A 12926-nucleotide genomic window follows, 5' to 3' on the forward strand; every position below is an offset into this window, starting at 1 on the left:
GGAGCTCAGATTTAAACATATTCGTTTGAGATAGCCACTAAACCTCTAGAGTCAAGAGAAGTCTGGACTGGAATAAATCTGGGAGTCATTACCAGAGACAGGACTTAAAACCATGAATTCTAGGGAGTGAGTAAAAATGGAAAAGAGAAGCAATCTAAGAACTGAGTCCTGGGGCACTCCACATTCAGAGGTTGGGGAGATGTGGACAAGTCAGCGTAAGAGACTAAGAAGGAATGGACAGAGAGAAAACTAGAGAAATGTCTTCCCTGGAAGCCAAGTGACAAAATGTTTCAGGGAGAAGGGAGTGACAAAATTGTTGAAAATTGTCGGCAGATCAAGTAAGACAAAGACTAAAAAAATCACCATTGGATTTAGCAACAAGAAAGTCTCTGGAAAAAACTAAAAAGAAGAAAAGAAGAAGAAAAAAAAGAAAGTGTCTGGAGACATGGGGAGAACAGTTCTGGTGTAGTGATAGAGGTGAAAGACTGACTGGAGTGGGCTTACAGAACAAGGGAAGAAGAAACGGAGGCAAGGATAGGCAATTCTTCCAAGGAACTCTGCTCTGAAGGGAAGGAGAGAAATTGGATGGGAGCCCAAAGTGGGCTAACAGGACGTTTTGAAGAAGAAATTATAGTATGTTTATAAACGTTGATGGGAATAATCCAATAGAGAATGAAAAATTGATGATTCAGAGGAGAAAGGAAAGAATTGCTACAACTATGTCTTTGAGTAGACAAAAGGGGTGGGATCTAGTACACTGAAGGGTTGGCCTTAGCTGGGTGAAATGACAGAATATATGGACATAGATACAAGTCAGTGTGTATCTATGGTAGTGGAAACTTACAGAAATTATTTTCTGGCCACTTAAATTTTCTAAGTAGGAAGCAAGGCTATCAGTTGAGAGTGAAAAAGGTGGAAGAAGTATTGGAGATTTCAGAATGTATTAAACAGTCATCTTACAGTGGGAGAAAGAACACTAGATAAGTATGGTATGACTGGCAGGCAACATTAAGAGTCCATTTCAAGTTAATGATCATAAATTTAAAGTGAGACTGGTCAGCTTACTTGTGCTGTTTTTCTCCAATCTCTTTCAGTTAGCTGTACCAGTATAGACATAAATAGGCAGACAAATTGAACCAGGGTTGTGGTTTCATCAAAGAATGATGAAGTGAGGGGAGGAAAAAAGGATCTGAGGGTAAATGCAAGACAATGATTATAATGATTAACCATGAAAACTGAAACTAAGTAAGGAGGAAACAAGGATAGGAGTGAAGAAGGAATCATTTAAAAGTGGTAAGGTCAATGGGTCCCAGTGGGGCAAAGGATCGCAAAAGTATGAGAGGAAGTAATTTGGAAGATAGGAATTAGTGGTAGGAAAACAAAATCTGAAGTAGATTACAAATAGACTCCAGTTAATATGCAATAGCAAGAGTGGTATGGGAATGACAAATGAGGCCGTGTGAAGAACAAAAGGAATCAGAGGCTTAGTAACTCCAACAATCCTCTAAACGAATAATCACCAAGAGTTTTAACAATGAATAGGTAATGGAATAAATGTGTGTAGATGATTGCAAAAAGAAGTGGTAAGTTATCTACACTGATTAACATGAGAGTTAAGAGAACTTTTAAGGCTCAGACAGATAACTTTTTATCAGTTTTATAAAGCATGTAAAGAAAACCTGAATATTAAAATTAAATCATTAAAACTAATATTCATCTCCATGAAGTCCAGCATAAATTACTCGTGCATTTAATCAGTCCCAGATGATGGTGATGGATACAGGACTTCATGCTTTTGTGTGACTTTTTTTAAATGCAGAAACTTTCCTAAGTTGATTTTATCAACATACTTTTTACAAATCCAGGGAACTTCAAGTCACTCTTCATAAATTCAGTCTTATTGTAAATTAGGCTTCAGAATGTCCTCTTTGGTGATGCTATGACCCAACATCAAACAGCTCATGTGCTTTTATGTCAACACACCATAAAATAGAACAAAATATCGTGTAGTTCAAACCTACAATAATGTTCAAGGCACTCTAACCAAATCAGTTAACCAGTCAAAATTTACATTAAAATAATCAAAAATTCTGGCTTAATTAAATATTTTTACTTTATTTTATAACCTGTGAATGTACTGTTCAGCATGGTGACTACAGTTAATAATACTGTACCGTATATTTGAAAGTTGTTACGACAGTAGATCTTAAAAGTTCTTATCACAGGAAAAACAACTGTATTGATAACTGTGTGGTGAAGGACATTACTAGACTTATTGTGCTGAACATTTTGCAATATATACATATGCATAATGATTTGGTATACATATACCAAATCATTATGTACACCTGAAACTAATATAATGTTAATGTCAGTTGTATCTGAATTAAAAAAATTCTAGCTTAGAAAATGTCTATATAGGATTGTATTTGTACAGATAGGCTAATCATGTTCTAAAATTGAGTCATAACATAATAATAGTCAAATTAGGAGAGAGTTTTAAAAATCATATGAATCATCATTAGAAGGAAAGATCATTTAATTAGAAATACATTATGCTTGCATATTCCACAAGTGGAAGCAATATTAGCAATATTAACATTAACACCATTTTTCAACAAAGTCTCATAGTAAACTTATATAATATGGTTTCTTTTCTGCTCAATTCAATAAGCAATTAACTCCAAATACAGAGTACATATCTGCTTATGAAGACATGATTTTCCACAATGAAAACCTAGTCTTAGTTTTCTTCCACTAGATGATGATGTGATCTTGCTTGATGCTGAGTGCAAAATAAAAGTTCGTGGATATGCCAAGACCCTCCTTTGTGCAGAGAGTGCCCCCAACAGCCCTGTGCCCCAACCCCATCGCCAAGGACTAAGATATCTACTCCAGCTTTGGAGGGCCACCACAGTTCAACAGGATTCCATATTCTTTGCTAAACAAACCAGAAATATAATTTAACATTACAGTTGGTGGGTTGTAGTCTTTCACCAACAGTATTCCACCCAAAATACTACATCTTCTTAGAAACCAGTCTACTCTAAATGATCTTGGAATATAAACATTTTAAGGACTTTCTTTGTTTTGGGTTTTTTTTTTCTGGTCGCACTGTGCGGCATGTGGGATCTTAGTTCCCCGAGCAGGGATCGAACCCGTGCCCCCAGCAGTGGAAACACAGAGTCTTAACCACGGGGTCGCCAGGGAAGTCCCTTAAGAACTTTCTTAATGAGAATAAACTTATTAGGCTTCGGTCTAACTTCCATCTAGCCATATACCACATGAAAAGAACATAAACTACAAGAACCGGAATGCCTGGGTACGACCTTAGACAAGTTACTACACCTCTCTATACCTTAGTTTTCCCATTTATAACACAGGGAACACTCTAGAGAGTGCTTTCTCAATGAGGGTGAATATGCTTCTTGGGAGGAGGTGAAAAGATCTTATTCTCTTTATTAAGAAAGCAAGGACACATATATATATATATTACATTAAAAACAACAACAGTATATTTGTGGTATTACAATTTCATGGGGGAGAGCATGATCATGAAAAAAATGTCTAAAAAGGCTCTCAGGAGTGGGGGGCAATTAAAAAAAAAGGTTGCGAGATTAAACTAGGCAATATATGTAAAAGTATTCAGAGCCATGCCTGGCACATAAATAAGCACTCATTAAGTGCTGGTTAAAAGGAGGTTTTTTGGACTAAGAGGAGAAAAATAATGGGTCCAAGTCTACCTTGAAATGCCAATTTAATCTCTTGGAATCTAAATTTTGATTCAGAAGGAAACTATGTTAATACTCAGTGACTTACGTGGAAGTGCAACAACTGATATGCAAGGAGTGGAATCATCAATACTTTGATCATCCTCAGAAGACAGACAAAGCCTTTTATGTGGAGGTTCAGTACTATCTTCTGAGTCTATTTCATCAGCTTCTAATGAAACAAAACAAAAACAAAAATCTCAAAATCTTCAAACCAACAAGGAGAAAACAAAATCTTCAACAAGTAATGACTGTAAAATAATCTTCTTACTGATTCGCTATGTCAACAAAAGCCAGTCGTGCAAGTGAGACGCACTGCCCTCTCTACGCCTACTGCAGCACCTCAGCTCTTATTCTTATGACAAGGAACTATGAACAAAGGTGCCACTTTTTAAAACATCACACTTTTGTGCTGTTGACTACCTGGCTTTCCAAATATTTCACACGTAAAGACAAGGGTCGGTTATTTAATTCACTCACAACATTCACTGAATGCCTACCATTAGCTAAGTTTGAGAAACAGAACAATAAGAGATACCCTGACTGTCAAGGAGCTCATAGTACAGTGTAGGAGATGACTAAACTAACAATTTCAAGATGATGTAATAAGAACTATGAAGGTGGAATGAAGAGGCTGTTATATGAGCACACAGGCATTTAATTTAGACTGGAGGTGAAGGGAGGTTTCTAGAAAAGGTGTCTTAAACTTCAAAAAGAAACAGAAGCCAGGGGAAAATGATTATTACTGGCAGTAGGAGTAATACATGCAGTCATACTGAGGTCCGAGAAGCTTAAAGTATGTTAGGAATATAAAAATAGCTGTGAACTGCTGGAATACCGATACATGAAATGTGGCAGGAAATGAGGCTGCAAGGAAAGCTGAGATGATGGGAGGCCTATGTGCCAAATTAAAGAACCTGAACTATCTTCTAAAAACCATGGGAAGCTTATTAAAAAAAAAACAACTTCCTATACTGTGAGTGAATTAAAAAAAACTTCCAAAAAGTTCGTTCATTTGGGTTTCTCCGTAACATCTTACGGAAAAACTCGAACGAACTTTTTGGCCAACCCAATACAATTATGTCAGCAGGTTCTCCTACCATTCTGAGGGCAGTGAAGAATGAGGTTCCCGTCTGCGTCCCGAGTCAAAGTCACAGAGTTCACAGTTTCTACTGTTACTGTGTCAGAATCCTCTTCAACTGTGCTCATACTCAAATCTGTATAAGAACAGGTTTCAGATTAGGGTTTAAAAAATTATTTCCAAGTATGAACATAAAGTAGCCCACAGAACCCCGCCCCCCCAATTTGTATCTGCCTATAGTATTCTTTATGTGAAACTGCAATGATGCTTCAGGTTTCAAAACTTTTTTTCAAAAGTTTATACCAATTATTTAGAATTAGCTGTAATAATCTGCAAGAATCTAAATGTGATGATTAATTAAAAACCTACAGCATTTACTTTTTTAAGAGTTGTTTTTACCACATCCAATGAAAGACAACCTGTTCCAAGTTGTCTGTCATATCAGCAAAAACTCACACCACTTTTTAGTTATTTTTTATTGACAGCTTTGATATATTCAAATAGGTGTTTAACTCCTGATTCTTTACCAGAAGATCCATCACAACTTTTCTCTTAATCTAAGAATTACTTCTCTAAAACACTGTTTACAAGTATTTAAGCTCTATTATTATCTGAAAAACAGGAACACTAAATAATTCTTCCTGCTGTTTTCTTCATAATATTGAACAAGTACATATATCTGTCATTGACCAAACTGTTTCCCTAATAGATATGGATCTAGGTCTTCTTTTGAAATAGAGAACTGGATTTTGCTTGAAGTGCCTTTACCTGCTATTTTACACATATATAATTTTCCTTTTGTTCAGACAGACTGAATAAGCAGCACTTCGAATACAGTCTCTCATGGCTGACAGGGGGAAATGCCCTGAATTGTAATCAATGGCCTGCTTGAAGTCTTCGGGCTTACCTTGTAATGTTCAATGAAGTTCTTGCCTCAATACTCAATTTTGGTCTTGTCCACATACTTTTTTACCAACTAAATAATACAGAGGACATAAGCCTTGATGTGTATTAATCATTCAATATTTATTTGGTTGCTATATACAAGATATTAGTCTGTACATATATTTGCCATTTACACAAATGCATTTTCCCTTAGCAGAAAAACTTAAGAACTATTAACATTTACATGGTGAAGATCTACTGATTCACTCAAGTTCTACTGTACAAATTACTATTTTAAAAGGACATCATTCATTTTACAATGGTAAAGATGCCATTCCCCAATTAAAGATAAGTGGGGGTCATGATTTAGTTATGACTAAAATTTGCAAATCATGAGGTAAGGTCCCTGGAACAAAGGAATGCTTACCTAGAAAACAGATGGATCAGCTATAGCCCTTCCCACAGAATCGAGTTGCCTTCCCTTAGCCACCAGCATCACTTTCATGTTATCCAGATTGTTTCTCCTCCATGTTCCTACCTCTGCAACACTGAAAAAGTAACAGCATTATACAATAAGGCTTACTGAGAACAAACAACTGTGTGCTAGCAGTATGCTGATGACAATCTAGCCTCAAGCCTCTGTGACGTCTCAACTAGAAGAGGAAGGACAAAACCAGAATTCTTCTGTAAGGAGACCTTTTGGAAATCAGCCTCTAAAAGAATTCTCCAGTGAAGGGCAGAAATGATGGGATCCTATGCCTACTAAGTCAGTTTAGAGGCAGTTTCTCAGTCCAAGTTGCCCCTCATCCGGCAGTCAAACTTTCTCGGAAAAAATAGGTTGAATTACACCAGTGGTTCTATGAACTGTAGACCTGGGTACATGTAACGTGACCTAGGGTGTATACCAACCAACAATACCACAAATATTACCAGTAACTATATTTTTCTTTATAACAATTAACATCTCTCTTTAAATGTAGTACCATATTTCATCTTAAAGCATTAGAAACTATATAATATCTGTTAACAGCTCTGCCCAGGGATCTGTGGGGAAAAAAGGAATCCTAAACAATCAGGCCAGAAAACATAAATTACAAGAAAGCTTTTGAATGTATTGTGAAACTTACAAAATCTGAAATGATTTGATTTTTAAAGGTTTCTTTCAATAAACTTCTCATCTTCATCCCAAAGGATCAACCGAAAATTAAAAAGCACAGTAAGATTTAAGGTTCAAGGGGATGTTTCAGCAAAAACCAATGATTAAAATTCTCATTTTTGCAGTATTCTAATTAGAACTCCTCTCTAGGATGGGTATCTTTGAGAAATGCTGTATATAAGTAAGTCTGCAGTGCAACAGGTACAGACCCTGCTAGAGAAACATCCAGTCATTTAATAAGATTTCATGTTGTTCTCACTTCAGAATCCATTAAAAAGTTCAAAAGCTGGTTTGTAAAGTAATACCTACTGCAGAAGATGGAGAAATGAAATGTTAAAAAAAGAAAAAAGGGCTTCCCTGGTGGCGCAGTGGCTGAGAATCTGCCTGCCAAGGCAGGGGACACGGGTTCGAGCCCTGGTCTGGGAAGATCCCACATGCCGCGGAGCAACTAGGCCCGTGACCCACAACTACTGAGCCTGCGCGTCTGGAGCTTGTGCTCCGCAACAAGAGAGGCCGCGATAATGAGAGGCCCGCGCACCGCGATGAAGAGTGGCCCCCGCTTGCCGCAACTGGAGAAAGCCCTCGCACAGAAACGAAGACCCAACACAGCCAAAAAAAAAAATAAACAAAGAATTACAAAAAAAAAAAAAAAAGAGTAAAATATTAAAAAAAAAAAAAAAAAAAAAAAAAAAGAAAAAAGAAGTTAAAACCACCCATAAACTTGCCAAAATCATACTTCACTCTTGTTGATGTGTGTGTGTTTGTGTATGAGACTATACTGGAGAAGCAATTTTATATCCTGCATTTCAGAGTTCATTCACATTGAAACATGTGAAGGAAACCAAGCTAGGTATTTAACTGAAGTTTTCTGTATTGTTTAAAACTTCCACTGCATAAAAAACATGACATTATCCAACAAATAGCCTATAACTGGACATTTACATTCTTCCCAATTTTTCATTTCCGTAAAACACTGAAACATTCATACACTATTTCCTTAAACAATATTAATTACTGAAAATTATTAGATCAAAGAATACAACAAAATAATCTCTTAAATCATGCTGCAGTCTGTTTTCCAGAAAGGATGTACAAATTTATATTCCAACCACTGAGGTGTAAACTCTACTCCTGGTAGTAAATAAAAATACCCTGCCACTAGTATTTTTGTTTAAAAAGAAACAACAAAGCAAAAAAAAAAAAAACCAGCACAACTCCTCATTTGATAGGTACAAAACGTTACTGGTTTAGCAATTTAATGACTGTCATCTTAGGACCCAAATTAATCTAAAACTTTGGGAAAAAGAGAAAATAAAGGTGGATTTGAGAAAATATGGTAAGATACAAGGAAAGGTATCTTAAGGTAAGATACAAGGAAAAAGGAGTCTGAAATAGCTAGATGAGAGTATTTCATTCTTGATAATCTGTACTGGGGTTAGAGGTTGATCCCATGCAGTGTACTAGCTTTAAATCAGGAATCTAGGTTCATTTTAAAAAGTCTGATAATTCATGTTAGAGATGAGTAAATGCTTCTACACTGCTTTGCAAATTAACTAGCATATCTGTTCAATCAACAAATATATATCACACGCGCAATGTGCCAGGGACTCTCTAGGCACTGGGATATAGTGGCTACTTTATTTTTAATCCCCAAAGATAAGCTCTTGACTTACCTTCCTGGGGTTTTTCCCCTCTTGTACTTAGAGCTACACAGTCTGGATTTATTAATATTTAAGAAACTCACCTAATTTTATTTTTAATTTACTTTTTAAGGTAACACATTTACATGGTTCAAAATTCAAAAGGTAAAGCCTACTTTCCACTCTAGTTCCCTAGACCCCTGCCTGGAGGTAAACAATGCTGTCAATTTCTCATGCCTCCTTCCAGTTATTTTACTCATATATGTCAATATATTCCTCCCTGCTACATACACTTTTTAACAGAAATAGCATCATACTACAAATAGGGAAGCTTACCCTAATGGCCACTTTATATTGCTTCAACAGCAAGTACTGTAAGCCAGCCAACAGATTAATAGCAAAGTCCCCAAGGTGGGACCTGATTTGGCCTGGCAGGAGGGGATTAAAAAAGAAAGCCACTATGGCAGAGGCTTCTGAGCAAGAGGGAGAGTAGCTGAATTTAAGGCTGGAGAAAAAGACTGGGGCACATCTCACAAGGGCTTATAAATCCTTGGACTGTTTTAAATTGGGAAATATAATTTACATTTTGAAAAGACCATTCAGACTGCAATATGGAGAATGGATAAGGGATTAAGTCATGAAACAAGCAGCTGTCCAAGAGATGATAGTCATTTGGAATAGGTGGCAGAAATCAAAGGAAAGAGCCTGGACAGAGGATTTATTTTGGAGGTAGTGTTGACAGGATTTGCTGAAAGTAGATTAAGAGATGAGGAGCTATTTCAAGATGGTTCCTAGACTTTTGGCTTGAATAACTGACTGAGTTTTGGGGCACTAGAAGATATTTATTAAATATTTTTATTACAGTTAACATCAACAAGTTAAGATATACGGCACCCAAATGAAGATGTCAAGTTGCCAGTTGGAAGCTGGAATTCAAAAGGCAGGGATTAGACCCGTAAATTTGAGTTAGTGGCATGCAAATTGTTTTTAAAGATAAGATCACCTAGAGAAGTTAGAGAAGACAGCCTAGAGTTCTGAAGCAGAAGTCAAGCAATGCACAAACAAGGAAAGGAGACTGAGAAGGACCAGCCAGGGATACAGGAGGAAAACTAAGAGATGTTACTTAAAAGGCTTGAGAGTGTTTTTCAAGGAGCATTAAGTAGCTGACTTAAATACTGTTGAGAGGATAAGATGGAGAAGTGACTACTTGATTTGGCAATAAGTAGAACACTGCTGACCTGCTGGAATACAGAGAATTGGAAGTACGGAAGGCAATACAAAACAGGTCTTTTACAAGGTTTAGCTCTCAAAGTAAGCAGAGTGAGAAGATCTATGGTAGCGTCAAGACAGCCGTTATTTATAGGAAGAGTACGTCTGTATTTTAATATGATTATTAGAGTAACTGAAAAATGTTGGTAAATAAATCAACTTATGATAGTAAGGTACAAAGTTGAGTAATTTAGGGCCTTGTACTGTAATTCATTATACATGAAACTATGCTTAACTTCAAAACCCATTCCCCATTTGGTTTAATAGGGAAATATATCAAGAAGATCGCCAATTCTAACATCAATATTTTGGTTCCCTTTGGGGCAAATAAATACACACCATCAGCCTGTTTTTTTTTTAAACATTTTTTAAAGACAATCTACATATTTATTTATTTAGGCCACACCACGAGGCATGTGGGATCTTAGTTCCCCTACCAGGGATCAACCCGCGGCTCCTGCACTGGAAGAGCAGAATCTTAACGACTGGACCACCAGGGAAGTCCACCATCAGCCAAGTCCACCATCAGCCTATTTAGATCTTCCTTTCTTTCTCTCAAATGGGTTATACCATATGCACTATTTTTTTTTAACCAACTAGAAGTGGAACATGAAAGGAAAAATTTTTAACAGCCATTTTAATTGGTGAAATGGCATTCTGGCACGTTTCCATCATTTGGTGGATATCTTAATAATACCTTAGTGAAATCAAGAAAAGAATACCTGAAATGTGGTACAGGACAGTTATAATACAGTACTTATATATACTCACATTTAAATGAGAAATGTATTTGTTTACATTTATAGCTCCCAATGAACAAGATGACCCTACTCAATGTAGAACCAAAAAACCTACTACTCTTGGATCTGTTACTTAACATAGACTTTAAAGACATGAATCCTTTATTCTACTTCATTCCAGTATTGATGTAAAGTTTTTATTCATTAGATTATCTTAAACTGGTATTTCCATCAATTGAGTCTACATAATCGTCCTGGTTTACCAGGCAACTAAGTGTCATAATCTTCTAAAAACTAGATCGAACCAAGAAAAGTGGCATTTCTTCCTGGTTTTGGGACTAGTTTCTGTAGATAGATGTTTACTGGTTCCCAAGCACAGGACTAGTACAAATGGGGAAGGGTAGATTCTATTATTAGAGATCATGAGAAGCACAGAGCACTTGCTGACGCTTGATGCTTGAAGATGTGATTCTTCATTGCAAGGTGGGATGAGACTACATGGTGTGAAAAACATTCAGTATTATAAAATAGTTTTATAAGGGGAAATCAAGCAAGCTACAGAACATAAAGCACCAGAATTTTATTGGATGAGGCAAAGACGGAAAAACACTAGCTGACGCAAAGTTTTTGGCATAATTCAACTAATAAGACAGTAAGGACACATTTAGTTTTCAGATGTCTTTTTTCCTGCCCCAATATAATAAGAAAATTACTCATTTTCCTTTTTTTTTTGGTGATAATCTTCCAAACCTTTCAGCCATATAGCAACATACCTATCTATTTTTAATTGTTTTTACGATACTGCGATCATACTGTCACATCCTTTATAACTTTTTTTTTGCACTTAACTTTATGGGGAGCATTTTCCGATATTACTAGTTATTCTTCCATAGCACTTTAAATGGGTACACGGTACCTAAACTTATCTAACCATTAACCTATTACTGAACATTTTTGTTTTCAAGGTCTTGCTATTATAGACTCCATATTGGCCACTACCATACCTTAGGTGGTACGTAACTAACGCCTTAGGAAATGCTTATAAGGGAATTTGCTTAGTAACATACAATAAAAAATCTGAAAGATATGTTTTGGAATATTTTTATTTTGAAAGAATGAAAACTCTGCTAAATAGAAAGTCTTAGTGGAAGAGAATAGGTAACAAATTCCTGGACTTCCCTGGTGGTGCAGTGGTTAAGAATCGCCTGCCAATGTAGGGGACACGGGTTCAATTCCCGGTCTGGGAAGATCCCACATGCCATGGAGCAACTAAGCCCGTGTACCACAACTACTGAAGCCCGCGTGCCTAGAGGTCGTGCTCTGCAACAAGAGAAGCCACCGCAGTGAGAAGCCCGCGCACCGCAACGAAGAGTAGCCCCTGCTCACCACAACTAGAGAAAGCCCGTGTGCAGCAACGAAGACCCAACGCAGCCAAAAATAAATAAATAAATAATTTTTTAAAGTAAAAATAATGAAAGTTAATAATAAGAAAAAAAAAATCCTATATCCTGAACACGGGGACATAGAGGGATATCAGGAAACAGACAAAGCCACAGACATCTTAAATATTGATTTTATTAAATATAGGAATGGGGTCACTTCACAGTTGAGGTTGAATGCTTTGGACTATGGTCCCAGGCCCCCGGGGATTTGTTCTTCTGTATACTTTGTGGAAAAGTTTGAGAAAGAGAACTATAAATGAACATACAAGCATACTGAATTAAGGTACCTAACTAATGTTCATTATGGCTTGGTTTTAAGATTACATGACTATATACCATAAAACGTCAATAAAGATATTAACAGGGTTTATTATAATAGGCTTTAATTGTTTAAGATGTTGATTTCAATTACCAACTACTGAAAACAATGACATTATTAGAGTAAAAAAAATTACTTGGTAGTATGATTCATTTCAAGGTACAGCATTTCATACCTGGTTTGGCAATACAACCATACTGCTTATTAAAAAACAAAAATGTTGTCTTTTACCCAGTGCATGATTTAAGAGCTATATAATGTGTATCTGGCTACATTTTAAGATTTCAGCCATTGAAAACTGAGCCCTTTAAGCAAGGCATCATCAGAAGCTCTCTAAAGGAAATACATTAAATTATCACTATGGTTCTGATATACACTGAAGCCGATTTTTAAACCACACTTCTGCAACAGATACTAAAATACACATAGACAGTAAATAAACCTAAAGAGCATTTTTTTGCTGCCTAACACCTGATGGTCAAAAAGATTAGCTTTGACAACCAGTTACTTGGAAGAAGGGCTTGACAACACAGTGCACACAACTAAAATGACAGCTAAAAAAATGGCATAAGGTTAACACAAACACACACACACACCCCGCCAAACAAAAAGACAATTAAATTG

At 36.4% G+C, this 12926-nt stretch overlaps 1 protein-coding gene across 1 annotated transcript in view; it reads right to left on the reverse strand.

The window, feature by feature from the left end:
- Window positions 1-12926, reverse strand: part of DMTF1 (cyclin D binding myb like transcription factor 1) — a 43670-nt gene that overhangs the window by 27462 nt on the left and 3282 nt on the right. Inside the window, 4 exon segments of the mRNA XM_036864429.1 lie at window positions 3820-3942; window positions 4871-4987; window positions 5759-5827; window positions 6164-6284. Coding sequence (XP_036720324.1) covers window positions 3820-3942; window positions 4871-4979 — 232 coding nt within the window. The 5' untranslated portion in view covers window positions 4980-4987; window positions 5759-5827; window positions 6164-6284.

This window comes from Balaenoptera musculus, chromosome 9, assembly GCF_009873245.2.
Source record: "Balaenoptera musculus isolate JJ_BM4_2016_0621 chromosome 9, mBalMus1.pri.v3, whole genome shotgun sequence".
Lineage (NCBI taxonomy): Eukaryota > Metazoa > Chordata > Mammalia > Artiodactyla > Balaenopteridae > Balaenoptera > Balaenoptera musculus.